General features: G+C 44.3%; 1 protein-coding gene across 2 annotated transcripts in view; it reads right to left on the bottom strand.

Annotated features, from left to right (window-relative positions):
- The window catches only part of TMEM132D (transmembrane protein 132D), a 610,320-nt gene that overhangs the window by 124,165 nt on the left and 469,023 nt on the right, over positions 1-17,132 (bottom strand). For both annotated transcript variants that reach the window (XM_033957235.1, XM_033957236.1), the window contains one exon: positions 1,440-1,583. In XM_033957235.1, coding sequence (XP_033813126.1) covers positions 1,440-1,583 — 144 coding nt within the window. The remainder of the gene's footprint in view (positions 1-1,439; positions 1,584-17,132) is intronic.

Here is a 17,132-nt window from a genome sequence, read left to right as displayed (position 1 = left end):
GCTCTGCACCGTGTAGGAGCTTACACAGTTTGCTCAGCTTTTCACCAATATTATTGATTCCAGTTGTCATCCATCAGGTTTCCTTGTAATTGATACACATTAGGACCCCGTGTCGGGTCCGGGTTCATCAACCCTTTTGGATACAAACTGTTTTTATTTTCATGATTGTTTATTAAAGACTTGGCGTCTTGTACACCATTACTGCAATTTTTGTTTTTGTTCTTCAAGTGTTGGCTACATCCAGCATGAGCATTCATTTTACAAATTGAAGAATCCAGATGACAAAAGGGGCAAAACAAGGAACACGAACATTTTTGTGGCAGCAGAAGGATGTCCATATGGAGGAATAACCTAATGGTTAGAGCAGCTGGGTGACAGTGAGGGCAAAGGACCAGAGGCTGCTGGTTCAAATCCCACTGTGACTGTTTATCAGTGGTGTAGTAAGGGGGGAGATGAAGGGGGGGGTAAGTGGCTTACCAAATGGCTCCAGAAAAAGGAGGATGCATCATGACATCAGTGGAAGTAAAACCTGGATGTCTCAATCCTTCCTCCTTAATCAGGGCCTATCTGCTAAAAATCATCTCTGAGCACATAACTACTATCTGGGCAGTGCCAGGGTGATCCAGGGGTGGGGCCAAAGAGGAGCAGGAAGTTATCTGGGTGCAGCCAATATCTAGTGCTGGGATTCTGATAACTATGCAGGTACATAGGGTTACCACATTTTTCTCTGGGAAACCCTGGACAGATGAACCCGCCACGTTCTCCCTCCAGCCCCATCCCGTTCCGCCCCCAGCCCCACCCCCACAGAGTCTCCTCTCTTCTTCCGGACGAGCTCAAGTCATGTCTGGAGGGCCTGGAGAATGCATGGATGTGTGTGACGTCATCCACGCATGCTCAGAGGCCCGTCAGACAGGGCCGGAGCATGCCAGGTTTTGGAAAGTTCGTCTGGGAGCCCGGACAGTTCTCTAAAAAGAGGATATGTCCGGGTTTTCCTGGATGTCAGGTAACCCTATAGGTACATTACATGAATATCAACAGTTCCCAGAAAACTTACTGTGATCACTTTATATCTGGATATTCAGTGACAATAGCTGGGTAGAAATATAAATGTCACAGTCAGTATTTCAAACCAACGCCATATCACTGGGGGTGGGCTGGGGAGCTATATTACAGGATCTTATTATAATCAAGGAGAATTCAGGAATCCAAAGCAAAATGATTTAAAAAATCTCTCCTCATTTTTCTGAAAAGCAAAAGACCTAACACCACAAAACTGGTGGAAATAAAACAACAAAAAACACCAAGACTGAATCATTCAGCTCCCTATCAGAGTCACCAGGTATCCAGACTACAATGGAGCTTGTCACTAGGGAGCCAAAATTAGCACATCAATGGACGTCAGAGATGAGATAGCACTTAGGGAAAGCGAATGAACTTGCCTTAATTACATCTTCATCTGAGGATATGCATTCCACGGACTCTGAGATGTCTGTCACAGCGCCATCTTCATCCACAGAGACCACCTTGACAGGGACCGCCACCGTCTTGCCATTGAGAATTGCTGTATTTAGGATTTCCGCCTCCTAAAACACCGAATACATTTTACTCACTTCACCTGAAAAAGCGCAGTTCATTACACACCACCAAACCTGACATCTCTAATCAAATATCTTAAGTGTAGAACAGTAGTCTTGATTCCTGGCCCAAACTTAGAATGACAGTGAGGCTCTTAACACATTTTTGCTAATGAGTACCAGAGACACAGAAATATAGAACATGTTAACAGAAACAGATAACAAAGATGTCAAGGGACCCACTCAGCAGGAGATTCAGGGTGAGCCCCCTAGCCTGCCCATCACTCTGCTCCACCCTGTCTCACCCATTGCTCCGCCTCTGGCACAGCTGATTGGCAGCTAGAGGTAGAGAATGGCATGGTGCCCGCCGTAACAGGGAGGAAAAGAAACCTGGTTGCTGCGGGTACAGGGACAAGGCTATTCACCACCCCGTGGAGTGGTAAATGGCCTTGTCCCCGCAGTAAAGTATCTGCTACATTGCTTCCCTTTCCACCCCTCCTAGTCAGCAGCTCTTCTCATGATCGCGACACTTGCTCCCTTCTGTCAGCGGCAAAAAAACCCCAACTACAACCCATCCGGGCATCTCTTCCCCTTGTCTATCCACCTCTCTCCCTCCCTCTCCCCTTCATGGGAACTCTTCAGAATTTTCTCTTTCTAAGGTATCCGGACCTGGTAAACCAGTCTCACAAGTCCCGCACGACTTCCTCTAAGCTTCTCCTCTGACGCAAGGTGCCCAGGTGGAAACAGGAAGTGTGTCAGAGGAGAAGCTTTGGGGAAGTCGTGTGGGACTTGTGAGAATTTTGCCGCGTCCGGATACCTCAGAAAGAGAAAACTCTGAAGAGCGCCCGCGAAGGTGAGGAAGGTGGCCCGATGACAGGAAGAGGTTGAGTGACACTGAAGGGAAGTGGAGGGAGATGGGGGAAGGGTAACACACACTGACGGGAAGTGAGGAAGGGGAGAGAGAGGGGAGCAGATGCTGGATGGAAGTGGGGAGGGGAGAGAGAGGGAGCAGATGCTGGATGGAAGAGGAGAGTGAGAGAGGGGAACAGACGCGGAAAGGGAGAGAGAGGGAGCAAACGCTAGAAGGAAGTGGGGTCATATACTGGATACTTTCACAATAAGGACATCACCTTTATAGGACTTTTTATTCATGCATTTCTACATGTATTTTGTTTTAAATTAACAGCAATAAAGATTATTTGTCTCAAGGTTGACATGTTCTATCCCACTCCCCTCTTGTTCTCTTTCTTTTCAAGAAGATGAGGAAAGCAGAAGCCAGACAAAAAGGTAGAAAATAATTTCTATTTCTTTTTTTTTGCTTTAAGATAAATTAGTGTTGTAGCTGTGTTGATAAACGTTTATAACAAATCCCTGCCAGCTGAAGATCTCTTCCTCTAGTGCGGCAGCCAGGACTCTGATTTATATCATGACAATTGTACAGAATGTTCTTTTTATACTTTATGAAAATAAGTTCAGTATAAAACTATTCGAGGCTTGTGCGGATGGGATCAGATGGTTTGCGGGGACGGGGACCAAGCTCGCAGGGACGGGGCAAGGGTAGGGACTGAGCTGACGGGGCGGAGACAGGGACAAATTTTTTTCCCCATGTCATTCTCTAGCTAGAGGAAAAAAAGTTGCCTCCCCGTGCTGCGGCACCAGGAAAGGCCTGTATAAAAGGTCATTTTCAGATGCTGCGGAATTAGCAACAGCAGAACATGACATTTAATGAAGCCTTTTCCTACTGCTTTGGGATGGGGAGGCAACTCAGCTGGAGATCGTCCCCCCATCAGCAGGAGAAGACCCGCAAAAGCCGGAGTCTGCCGCTCAAAGCGGGAGACTTGGCAGGTCTGTCATGAAGATGCGTGGTGAAAGCCCATTCTATAAAAGCTTCCGAATAATGCATAGGTACTCGGCTGGCACTTTCACAGGTAAATGTACCCTTATGTGCATGAGTGCCGATATTCTATACATTTACAAACACACAGGGCATAGAAATATGGACACCTGGGGGTCGATATTCAAAGTGATTTAACTGGCCAGAAACAATTCTTGGCCAGTAAAATTGCCTGTTTGGGGCACTGGCAGGCCACAGGAGGGCCGGGTGGGTGCAGGTTCACCCAATTTGGCCTCAGGCTGACCCAGTAGCAGCACACCGATGACCCGGTAGCTAGTAGGGATTCCCAAGGCCCACTAGCTAAAAAGTTCCGAATCCTAAAACAGCCGCCGCCCTCTCCACTCTACTCCAATCCGGAGTCTCAAGCTGCACCGTTGAAGCCGAATACGTTTTAGAAAGCAGCTCTACCCTGGCGGTGAATAGAGTGACTGGTTAACACTTCTTGCGCCAACCCCACAGACTTCCTTCTAATGCAACCTCCTGTTTCTGCAGGTGTACAGAGGGTTCATTCAAAAGTAAAGGTTCTAGACTTAAAAAAAAACAAAACCCTAACTTCGTTCTGATGGGAATTACATCAAGGAATTGTTGTCTGAATGGGAACATCTGGAAGAAGTAGGAAAGCAGTAGGCAAAACTGAAAGGAGCTATTGAAAGGGCAAAAAACCTTTTTGTAAGTAAAAGTGAGAGGAAATGAAGGCCGTTTTGGTTCTCAAAAGTAGTAGCTGAAAAGGTAAGGAAAAAGAGGTCAGCTTTCATAAACTACAAAAGATCACAGAAAGAGGAAGACATGCAAAACATAGCTGGAAAAGTTAACAGAGACATACCGGAAGGGGGAGGGGTGGTGGCTTGAGGCTCCGGATTGCAGGGGGGTGGGGGAGGGGGAGGAAGCACAGGCAGTGGGATCACCTCTGGGACTGTGGTCTTCTGTCCACCCACTCAAAATTGGGCATCTGCCTACGCCACTGGTTTGGGACTAACTGCTAATTTTCAGCAGCACTTAACTGGTTAGTGCCACTGAAAATAACCGGTCGGTGCTTAACTCAAAACTGGCTACTTTGGGGGTGTTTTGAAGGGTGGAGTCTGTACTTGACTGGTTAAGTACCGATATTCAGCACTTAACCAACCAGGTCAACTAAATCAACAGGACCACATCAAAGTTAGTCCTATCTTTATGCGGAAACCAATAGCTGGTTATATACTGAAAATCACACTTCACTGGCTACATGTTAACCAGCTCTGCAAACCTGGAAATTCAATGCTGAGGCCTGGACATATGCCTAGAAATTCCAGGCATAATGCCAATGGCGCTCATAAAAACACTGATCGCCGCTAGCTGAATGTCAGGCCCCTACGTTATGGAATTGCCTTTCCATATAGTGTCAAAGTTAGGCTTGAGTCTTTAAGCAAATTTCTAATATCCTAATTCTCTCTCAACAGTTTGTCTGCTAAGTTTGTCCATTTACATATTGTAAAGCAGGGGTTCCCACACTTTTTTGACTCGTGAGCTACTTTTAAAATGACCAAGTCAAAATGATCTACCAACAATAAAATAAAAAAAAAAAAACACAACGCACACTGTACGCATAGAATTGTTAATTATCATTCCTATTCCGGGGTTTTTTCAAAGAGGTCAAAGCAGATGACTCTATGCACTGTCATCTCAGTAACAACCATACAAAAATAGACAAATATACCCCCTCCCTTTTTACTAAACCACAATAGCAGTTTTTAGCGCAGGGAGCTGTGCTGAATGCCCAGCGCTGCTCTCGATGCTCATAGGCTCCCTGCGCTAAAAAACACTATTGTGATTTAGTAAAAGGGGACCATATTGTAAAATATGGACAGCAGATATAAATTCAGATACATTTTGATCACTAAATTTAAAATAAAATCATTTTTCCTACCTTGTCTGGTGATTTCATGAGTCTCTGGTTGCACTTTCTTCTTCTGACTGTACATCCAATCTTTCTTCCTTTCTATCAGCCTGTATGCTTTCTCTCCTCCACACCTCATTCCCTCCCCCAACTTTTTCTTCCTCTCTCCCTGATCTTTCTTTCTTCATGCCCCCTTTCTTTTTTTCTGTTTCTCTTCTTTCCTTCTGTCTTCCTGCCTGCCCCCTTTCTTTCTTTCTCCCTGCCCTTCCCCAAGCCACTGCCACTACCGCTGCCATCGGGGAACAGGACCCAAACGCCACCAATGGATAACAGGCCCCAAAGCCGCCGCCGCCGCTGCCCCATGCTCTTTTTGCTTCGGGCCGATCAATCTTCCTCTCCCCGACGTCAATTCTGCAGTCGGAGAGGAAGTTCCACCCAGCCAAGCAGCAATTGGAGAGAGGAGAGGAAGATTGATTGGCCCGATAGGTCGCCAAGGAAAAGTGAGTCCTGGATGATCGACTCACTTTGCCTTGGCGAGCTACCGGTCAATCGCGAACGACCTATTGGGCACCCCTGTTGTAAAGGGTTGTTTTGGGGTTTTTTTCCCCCATCCTAGTAGCTTCCTCCTGCTTCTCTAAGCTTTTAACTCACTTGGAACCTGCTTCTACTGGGGCTCCAGTGCCATGTGCCATCATTTCCTACTACCTGGGGTTGTTTCCCATTTTTACCCCTCCATTCATTGCTGGAACAACCTTTGGATAAAGGTCACAAAAGAGCCTCCCATTCTTGATCTTGAGCTAGACCAGTTTGCATGGTGGCCACTACTCTCTCCTAAGGGCTGGAAATGCCATCCCCAAGTGGAGCATGGAGCAGGCGACAAGAACAGAGCCCAAGTTTCCCAAATGGTGGTGCCCAATGCTGCAGCTGACGTGACCTATTCATAGGAGATCCTTGCTCACAACCACATGTGATTAATGGTGACCCATCAAATATGTGAAGGACAATTGTGTATTTATTTTTTTTTTAATATATTTTTTATTTGTTTTTTTTAAAAAAAAAATTCAATTTTCTATACCGTTCTCCCAGGCGAGCTCAGAACGGTTTACATGCATTTATTCAGGTACTCAAGCAGTTTTCCCTCTCTGTCCCGGTGGGCTCACAATCTTTCTAACATACCTGGGGCAATGGGGGGATTAAGTGACTTGCCCAGGGTCACAAGGAGCAGCGTGGGTTTGAACCCACAACCTCAGGGTTCTGAGGCTGTAGCTTTAACCACTGTGCCACACTCTCCCCAATTGTATTGACAATTGTGCCCTGACATTTGCACGCACGGACAAATGCGCGCAATGAATGGGATGTGACCCGATAATTGCGCCCTGATAGGATACTATTTTGCCTTGTTCAGGGTTATGAAGTAACCCTCTTTTTTGAGGGGTGGGGGGGGGACCTCCTCACTACACTTAAAACATTCTCTTCCTATCGAGTGTTAGGGTAAGGATTAATCATGATTATGGAAACCCTTTTAGTAGATATCTGGAAGGCCCTGATTTGCTCAGATTCCTCAGGTCCCTTCCCTTGGGCCCCAAGGGATGGGGCCTGAGGAGTCTGAGCAAATCAGGGCCTTCCAGATATCCCTCATGGGCTGCAATTGTCGTGCGTGCACATGTCCATGCACGCAATTGTCGTCCGCGGATTTGTCAGTGTACCGTGATTAACATAGTTGTTGAAAAAAAAAATAAGACCATATTATTATATAGTACTAGTCTTATAGTCCGTTACATTAACGGGTGCTAGAATATATGTGTGTGTGTCTGTCTTTATTTTTTTTCTCTCTCCTTAGCCTTTGGCTAAGGAGAGAGAAAAAAAATAAAGAACAAGGCAAAATAGTATCCTGTCAGGGCGCAATTATCGGGTCACATCCCATTCATTGCGCGCATTTGTCCGTGCGTGCAAATGTCAGGGCACAATTGTCAATACAAAATTGTCCTTCACATATTTCTGTCTTTCTTTCTTTTTTTTTTTTCCTTGGCTGTCCACCACCACCCCTTGCCTGCTCCCCCTGTCCATTCTCCCTTCCTTTTACCTCCCCTGTGTCCTCCACCACCCCATCACTGCTCACCTTATCTAGCAGCAACCCTTCTCTCTTTGTTTTACCTCCCCCTGTCCATCATCAACTCCTTCCTACTCCCCCTGTCCAGCAGTAGGCCTCCCTTCATTTTTTAGCCCCTCCTGTCCATCAGCACCTCTTCCCCGTCCATCAACCCCTTTTTCCTGTTCCCCTTACCCAGCAGTACGCCTCCCTTCCTTTTTCTGCCCCTCCATTTCCCTGTGCTGCAGCATTTCCCTCCCACCCCACTTCCCTGTGCAGCATTTTCCTCCCCCCCATACTTTCCTCCTTATCTCCATGCCCTACCATTCTCTCCCCCTCTGCTCCCTTTCCTCCTTCAACTTCATCGGGCAGAAGCAGCAGCAGCATTTATAATTAATTGCTGTTGCCGGCTTCAGGTCTTCCTCTCTGGCGGGTCCTGTCTTCATGAAAACATGAAGTAGGCATGACCCGCCAGAGAAGAAGGCCTGAAGCCGGCAACAGCAGCAAATTTTAAACGCTGCTGCTGCCCGAAGAAGCCAGGCCTTAACTACAAATCTGGGGGGGGTGGAGAGTTTTAAAAGGTACATCGGCAGCAGTGCAGGGGGGGTTTGAAAAGCCATCGGCCGTGAAGTATGTCGCCTGCATACTTCACGGCCGACGGCTTTTCAGGACTTTAAAAACTTGCCTGTTTTATTTTTAAATGCCGTCCGGGCTCGGCTGCGGCCGACATCCGCCTTGGGCCGCCGACAGCTGCGGCAGCCGACATCTGCCTCGGGGAAGGGGGGGGGAGAAAGAGAGCTTCGCGTTCATGCGCACTCCTACCTGCGGTGCCCTACAGTGCACGGAAAACGGAACACGCAGATGGGAGTGCGCATGCGCGGCTAGCGTTTTATTATATTAGATTGTGCATGTAGGTTACACTCTAATTATCATGCCTAATACGAAGCCAAGCCTGCTTAAAGAATGAATTTACTGTGCATTAATTAAAGCTATACATTAACCGTAAGAAATTATTTTTGAAGGGAAAGAGGATTAATGAAACCATAGGCCTATATAAATAATTCCCTTAAGCAAGGATGGCACAAGTTAATTGAAAAGATCAATCACTGATGAAAAATATAAACAGTGCTTATGATTGTGGCATTCTGTCTCTTCTGCGCTGTCAGAGGCATATAAAAATGTATGTGCTCTTCTCAATGCTAGGTAAATGGTTTCAATTCAGCTCCATATAGGTGAGATTGTTGGGGTAATAGGGTTGTTTTAGTAGAGCAATAGGTTTCAGTGAGCCTTTTCACAAACGCTGGAGCCTTTTTTTTTTACACACACTGAATCATGTACTGGGCTTTTCCTAAAATACATTTCACACAAAAGGTAAATTATTCTTTGTTCTGCCATCCAATAGCACAGAATTCTAGTCTATACTAGTCTTCAAAACAGAACATTCATGCCATTGTGATCACGATGGAATGTGCAACAACGCCACCACATTTATCTTTTGAAAGAGACCAGAAGTGTGTCCATAGAAAGAAAAAAAAGAGTATCAATCCATCCTGAACCATGATGGATGGTCCAGTCCTTGTGGTGTTAGACAGAAGCAGATTTGATTCTGAGAAAGCTCAGCTGGAACTACCAGGGAGAAGCACTCGTGATCAGTCCGAGCTGTGACTATTTTTTTTTTTTTTTTCCCAAAAGAAAGTACACTTCCCCCTCCGTATTCGCGAATTCCGTATCTACGGATTTGGTTAGTCGCGATTTTTGACCAAAAAAAATTTAAATTTTTCGGGCTATTTTTAGCTCCCCCCCACCCCATAAGCTGGTGGTCTAGCGGGTTTTCAGGCAGGAGCGATCTTCCCATGCTTCTGCCCCATGCAGATCGCTAACAGGAAATGGCTCGAGAGACTACGGAGCCCAAGACAGCCATTTCCTGGGGGGAGGTGGGGGGTGGGAGTATGTGTGGGAACCCTCCCCACTACACTGAAAACTCTCGTTCTCCTTTCCAACGGGAGTGACAGTACTTCTAAGTGTACTGGGGGGGGGGAGTTTCCCCCCACATCCCCCCTCACAATGCTAACCTGAAGGCCTGAAACCGGCAGAAACGGCAACGCGCATTAGTCCTGCGTGCAAATGTTGCCGTGACTTTTTTGGAATGACAATGTCCGCCGTGCGTTAAGGTAAAGTCTCTACTGTGTGTAGGTCTTTTCCCGAAGCCCATTTATTATAGATATCCTAAATTCAAATTAGAGAGTCTGTTCATGGCTAGAAAATATTTTTGTGCACCGTACGATTGCTGTTAATGGCATCAACAGCACATAAGACACAGCATAGTTCAGTACAAGCAGTCCCCGGGTTAAGAACAAGTTATGTTTTTAAAGCTGTTCTTAAGTCAGATTTGTATGTAACTCAGAACAAGTAGATTTTAAGATTCTTGCTGCTTACCTCTGTTGCCAGCTGATAAAAGGGCCAACTCTCTACCAGTGTTTCCTCTAAGGTACAGCACGCACAACCACACACTGTTCTTAATGTGGCCCTGCAGCATTCCTTAACCTGCTGCAGGAGAAGTGTAGGAGTCTATGCCACTCGAAATACTGCTCAGTGAAATCAAATGAAGCTGCAACCACGTTCTTAAGTATGAGTTGTACTTAAGTCAGGTGTCTGTAACTCGGGGACTGCCTGTAATTTGCTTCAGGTAGCACAGAAGCAGTGCTGAACGTAAGAACATAAATGTTGCCATACTGGGACAGACTGAAGTTCTATCCAGCCCAGTATCCTGTTTCCAATAGTGGCTAATCCAAAGAATAAAACCTGCCTAGAAATAAGGAATGGATTTTCCCAAGTCCATCTTAATAATGGTAAGAATAATGTAAGAAATTATCCAAACCTGCCTATGCCAGTCCAGTCTCAAAATGGCTACAGTGATCTGCCACTGAAAGTCTCAGCAGCCATTTTGATAGCTGGGAGGTCCCATGGGTGGTTCTGGGAGGGGAGTTCTGTCTGGTCATGGAGGGGGCGGGGAGATGACATATTTTGCATTTATGGTGCATTAAAGTTTAGAAATAACGAGCTCCTTTTACAAAGCCACAGTAGGTGCTGCTACTGTGGTAATCACTCCGAAGCCCACAGGGATTTAACGGGTGTCGAAGCGTTTGCCGTGTGGAGCTGCTACCACAGCTTTGTAAAAGGGGGAAAATGTACAGTAAGTACAAAACTTACAGCAAATTAGAAAACAAGCCCTTCCATTTGTTAAAAATGTGCTTGATTGTGTTTCCGATTCTTTAAAAAGGTGTAAGAAAGGACCTGCATTATTATTAAAGAAATCAGTATGCTTGCACTGTTAAAGCGGGCAAAACAAATTAACTTTTCATTCTTTCACTCGTTGTTTCAAACAAACACAAATTCCAATTTTCTTGCCTTCAGAGGCATCCAGCTTCTCTGGTTTTCATGTGTGTGAAACAGCCCATAAGGCATCTACTTCATTTTGAAACCACAGAAAGGCAGAAAAAAAATCATCACTAACTATGGAGTCCTTTTACTAAAGTGCGCCAACCGTTTTAGCGTGCGTTAAATGCTAACGCTTCCGTTATAGCCTATAGATGCGTTAGCATTTAGCGCGTGCTAAAATGGCTAATGCACCTTAGGAAAAGGACCCCTATGTGTTTAAGAGCTAGAAAAGATTTTAAGTTTCTACTTTTGCGGTTTTGTAAAAGGGGGCGGGGGGGGTAAAGTTATTTTATTATAATGGAACAAACATGTTCACTGTTTAATCAACTGATCATGGCGTAATTCAAATTCTGTGGTGTATAAAAAAATAATTTAGAAATCCTTTTCCTTTAAAATTTTTTATGTTATAGCTGTATTTTTTTTTCCATAATCTTTTCTTTTAAGTATGACATGCATGTAACTATGAGACAAAAACACTCAAGCACATGAAATGTAAAGAAATTTTCTCTGTACTAAATTGCACGTCTTGTGTGTAAAACTGAATATACATTCATAATATAATCACCTTTGAAAGCAAACAAATATATATACAGTGGGGATTATGTCTCCTGTTACCTTCTGTTTTGATCAAAATGATATGAGCTGCAGTTAAAGGGGGTAGTTACTAACATGCATGTTAAACAACAAAACTGTGCATTATTTCACAGTAACATAATGTTAGTTTAAGTCACCACGACCTGCATAATAATATGACACAAATACACAAAACTTTTTTGTCCTTCTATACTGTAGCATCTGATCCCTAACAGTAGCACTGCAAAACTGCCACTAGGGGTCTCAGGTGCCATTTTGACCCCAGTGTCAGCAATGCAGGATCAGCTGAGGATAGTTACTGTCCCAGATCCCTGGATCTCCAACAATTAAGCATGGAAGGGACGCTACAGTGGCATGAGGAATATTGGGACATCTGGTGGAGAGGGAAAAATGGGAGTGAGGGCCCTGATCCCTTCTAAACTGATATATCTTCAGGGATATGGGAGGCAGAGGGGGGGAAGTGGGGACATTCTGAATCCTCAAAGAATGAATCCCAATAGAAAGACACTACCCCAAAATACAGACATAAACATTAACCGCATTGACTCAGGTCCAAGAGAGAATTTGCAGGTAGAATGGTTCTTGAGAAACAGATGCTTGGGTTGGTTTATTTATACAGTGGTACCTTGGTTTATGAGCATAATTTGTTCCAGAAGCATGCTCGTAATCCAAAGCGCTCGTATATCAAAGCAACTTTCCCCATAGGAGATAATGGAAACTCAGATGATTCATTCCATATTGTTCCTCATTCTTGCTTTAATGGCGCGTCCTGGGTACGTCCAACTTAACCCTCCAGCTTAGAATTATACTCAGTTCCAATAAAATGAAACAGGGAGCATCCCTGTCAGGATTTTGAATATGATTGTTACTTTGTTGAACTAGGACAGGACAATAAAGCGGCATGGGAGCGGTGCAGATCACTTCGTGCACTTACTTTATTAGCCATTCTCTCACACACCGTTTCAGGCTTGTATTCCCTCTCCTTCAGAGCAGGATCTGTCCGCCGTCAGCGGCTGGGGAACAACAAGCTGGCCCCGGTCAGTCTTCTTCCTAGCTCAAAGGTAAAGTAGGTCGGTCTGGCGCCCCCTCCCCAGATCCGAGCTGATCTGAGTGCCACTTTCAACCCGAGCCGGGTGAGACATTTGGGACTGGATGTCGCTCACTGCTGGCTTCTCTTGGGTTGGGCACGCATGGGGTTTGGTTCAACGGGATTGGCTGTTGCTTGCTGCTGGCTTTTCTTGGGTTGGGCGCACGTGGGGCTTGCTTTAACGGTGTGGTGGAGGAGTAGAACAGGTCTAGCTTCAGCTCCAAGCACGTTGCCGAGATCGTGGGGTGGCAGGGTTGGAAGATCAACTTAAGCTGCAGGTAAATTTTGCTAGTTACAAATTGCTGGAATGTTTTACTCATCTTGCAAAACACTTGCAAACCGCGTTACTCGCAAACCGAGGTGTGATTGTACTATGTAACACAATTTTTGTTTCTGGGCAGTAAGTGTAATTTCCTAATTGCTCATGTCTAAAAAGTATTAAAAAATGCCTGTAATTTCCATAAAACTTTGCTTTTGTGACCAGGATAGTCAATTTTTGCAAATTACTTATTTAGAATGTGAAAACACCGAATTTTCATCTTTTCATGCTTATAAGGTCTTGAAAAGCAACATATGAAACACAATTAACATGTATTCATATTGAAGTTATACAAAGAAGTCCACAGAAGGTTTAGAAGTGAGTAATTTTTTGAGATTTGCGATTATACTGTAAGTCACTTTCATGAATCATCTCCCAGATGCAGTCTCCCATCATGTTCTCATTATATTGTCTTTGGTAGCGGCCTTCAAAGTCCAGTATATTGTGATGGAAGTACTTACCTTGCTCCTCAGAGTATATACCTTGCTCCTCAGAGTATGCTCCCATGTTCTCCTTGAATGTCTCAAGATGAGCATCAAGGACATGGACTTTGAAAGACATCCTACCAGTGGTGTAGCTAGGGTAGGAGGTGCCTTGGGTAGAAGTGCCCCTCCTGTTCCCTCCTCTCCCTGCCCCCTGCTCCTTCCCCACTCACATGACACGCTTGCGCCTTCCCTTCCTCTCCATACCTCTTTAAATCTTTGTTCACACGGGCGAAGATTTAAATAGGTACTGGGAGGAGGGAAGGGAGGGCATGAACGTGACATGGGAGAGGGTGGAGAGTTGCTGGCACCCTATCAAGATGGCGTCTGGGGCGGTCTGTGCCCTGCCCCCCCCCCCTTACTACACCACTGCATCCTATGGCCACTTTATTGTAATTCTTCACCAAATTCTCAACCAACTCCACATAGTTTTCAGCCTTGGGATTGCCCAGGAAGCCCAAACCACTATGAAAAAAGCTATTCCAAGTCACTTTCTCCTTCCTAGTTAGCTTCTTGTGAAATTCCTTGCACTTCAGGATCTTCTTTATCTGTGGTCCAAAAAAGACACAGCTTTTACCTGTGCCTCAGATGGATTAGGGAAGATGGATTTTTTATTAATATTTATTTACAAATTTTCCAATACAATTCATAATGAAAAGTAAAGAATGGATTGTATCAAGGGGGAAGATGTCTCGACAGTACTTGAAGGCTGCCGACTCCTTATCTAGAGCTCTGACAAACTGTTTCATTAGGCCCAATGTGCTGTGCAGTGGTAGCATCAGCACCTTCCAAAGTTCAACCAGAGGTTTCCATTTGACGTTGTTTCTCCCCAACTATACAAAGTGGGGTAAATATAATCAATTACTGATATTCAATTCATTAAAATGCTATACCAAGAATACCAAAACATAAATTAATCAAATGTTTAATTTATTAATTTCTTTAATTCAATTCATATCCTAAAAACTAACAAAATTTATTTCATCTACATTTAAAATCTACAATAACAAGTAATATAAAGTGCAAAGTGCTACTAATGGCAAAATCATAGGCTGGGAAAATATACAGGTACTATCTAAAGCTTTTAAATAGAGTCCATCAATCAATCTTCAAGGCTCTTAATGATGTTAAGTATTGAAACCATTCAGACCCAATAAAGCTCACTTAACTTGATGTCAGTTAAAGTCCCAATATCTCCTTGAGTTGTAATCTGTAGACTTGACCAAGCCAGTTGGTCCTTATATTCAGGATCCAATAAGAAATGCTTAATCAGTTCTGAGGTTCTCTCTTCTTAATCCTTATTGTTTTCCAGTTTTAGTTACTTATATTGTTCAATCAGCATAAGCCTCCAATTCCAGCTGAGTTTCAGTTGAGTCCATCATCAGGGAGGTTGAAAATATAAGTACTAAGACAATAAGAAGAGTTTTCTAAATACCAAATACTACAACTAGTGCTTTTACTATAGTCAAATACATTCCAATAACCATTAATCCTCAGTTCCTAGTTATGAATACCTATCTTACAACTGTTAAAATTATTTAAAATTATAACTTTTAAAAATTACTTCTGATACAGATTTCCGGCTAAGAGTTCCTGCTGGGAAACATCAAGTGAAGGAACTACCACCACAGAGCTCCTTATATAGGAGAGACTACCCGGTCACATGACTCCCAATGACCTATCCTCTGGGAGCTTAATTGTTATCCAATTTAACATCCAAGGAATGGAATTAAATTGGAATGAAGTTAAATTAGAATCAATTGAAATAAATTAAATTAAAATGAAGTAATTTCAGGTAAAAATTATAATTTTAAATAGTTTAAACAGTTGTAAGATAGGTATTCATAACTAGGAACTGAGGTTTAATGGTTATTGGAATGTATTTGACTATAGTAATAATAATAATAATAACAGCTTATATACCGCAATACCGTGAAGTTCTATGCGGTTTACAAAAGATTAAGCAAAGGTACAAATTGACTGACTTCAAGAGGGGAAGAAGAAAGAGAAGTAATTAGACAGGAAATTCATTGTTGAGGAGAAAAGTGATCAAAAGGACAGTAGGTCGCTATTGAGAGGAAAGAGATAAGCGGATCAGTTGTCAAGATGTTTTAGGAACAGGTGTGTTTTTAGACTTTTCCTAAATTCCTCATAAGTAGAGGGTGAAAGTAATTGTTCTAGGTCTTTACCCCATGATGCTGCTTGGTGTGAGAGAAGGAATTCATGGTGTTTTTTCAGTTTGCAACCTCTCACTGGGGGGGAAACGAAGTTGGAATGTGAAATTCTCTTGTGTCTGTTGGTTGAGAAGGAGAAAAGGTCAGTAATGTATTTGGGGGCAAGTCCGTGTAATGCTTTAAAGCAGAAACAGGCAAATTTGAACTTTACGCGTGCCTTCATCGGCAGCCAATGTAGCTGCCGGTAGTAGGGTGTCACGTGGTCAAATTTTTTTAGTCCAAAGATTAGTCTGACTGCCGCATTCTGCAACAGTTGTAGGCGTCGCATATTTTTTTGGGAAATGCACTAGTTGTAGTATTTAGTATTTAGAAAACTCAGAATGGCAGACATGTGATTGTAGGTATTTTTTTATTTTGATTATAGTTTGTATGATTGTTTACTGTTTGGTTGGTTAACTTTACTTTTAACTTCGGTGTTCTTTTCTATCTTAAATAATAAAATGCTAGCCCGCGCATGCGCACTAGCGCGACGCGTGTTCCCTGATCCCTTTTCTGTCGGGATGTGGCCGCACGAGTGCGCATGCGCGCTTACTAGGTCACTGTCAGAAGACGAACCGTCACAGAGGGAGTGAACGTGGAGTCCTGCCGTCCCTCAAACGTAAGTCTCCTCCTTTGCCCGACTCCAGCCTCTGCTCCTCACCAGTGCTGCCTTCGGTCCTGTCCCTGTTAAACCGGCTGCCAATAACAAAGCCAGATGCCATGGGTTCTTCCCTTTTGCCAAATTGCTAAAGGCTCTGCCGGTCTCGATCCTGTCCATCTCTGAAGTTACTTCCTGATTTTGAGGGGCGGGATCGAGACTGGCAAATCCTATAGTGATTTAGCAAGAGGGAAAGCCCCCGTGATGTCTGGCTTCGTTATTGCCAGCCGGTTTTGTGGGACAGAGACAGGACCGAAGGCAGGGCTGCTCACAAAGGCACGTGCCGACAACTAAGCGCAAGACGGAGGTGCGCGCTGAAGAAAATTACAGTTTTTAGGGGCTCCAACGGGGGGTTTTGTTGGGGAACCCGGCGCGCGCCTACGCGCTGCGCTCAATTGTCTGGGCGCGCCTTTGTCCCGGCGCGCTTTTGACCTGACACCCTCCCCCCTCCTTCCAGCGGCCGGCAAACAACATGGAGGACTGCTTCCGGGAGGAATCGGCTTCCAGCTTTATATGTCAGGCCTGACTCGCGACTCCATTGGAAGAAGCAAGGAGTAAAAGGTGATGGGCAGAGAGAGAGATGAGGTGTTGGAGGAAAGAGGGGAGAGGATATGCTGGATGGAGGGAGCAAGACAGATACTGGTTAGAAGACTGAAAATAAAGGGGGAAGAGAGAGAAAGAGAAGATGCTGGAAGGGAGGAGTTAACAAAAAAACAAAAAAAACCTCAAAAAACTCCCCAAAAAACAAACAACTGGAGAAATAGAAGCAGATAGAGATGCAGAAAAATAAATGGAGGAAAACTGAAAGATAAGGTTAAAGTCAGAGATGGATGTAGGAGAGGAAGTGAAGACAGGAATGAGAGAAGAGCCAGATAGGCTGCAAACCCTGGTAAGAAAATTGAGAGAAGAGA

The sequence above is a fragment of the Geotrypetes seraphini genome, chromosome 8 (genome assembly GCF_902459505.1).
Source record: "Geotrypetes seraphini chromosome 8, aGeoSer1.1, whole genome shotgun sequence".
Lineage (NCBI taxonomy): Eukaryota > Metazoa > Chordata > Amphibia > Gymnophiona > Dermophiidae > Geotrypetes > Geotrypetes seraphini.
This window is presented reverse-complemented; position numbering and strand designations above follow the sequence as displayed.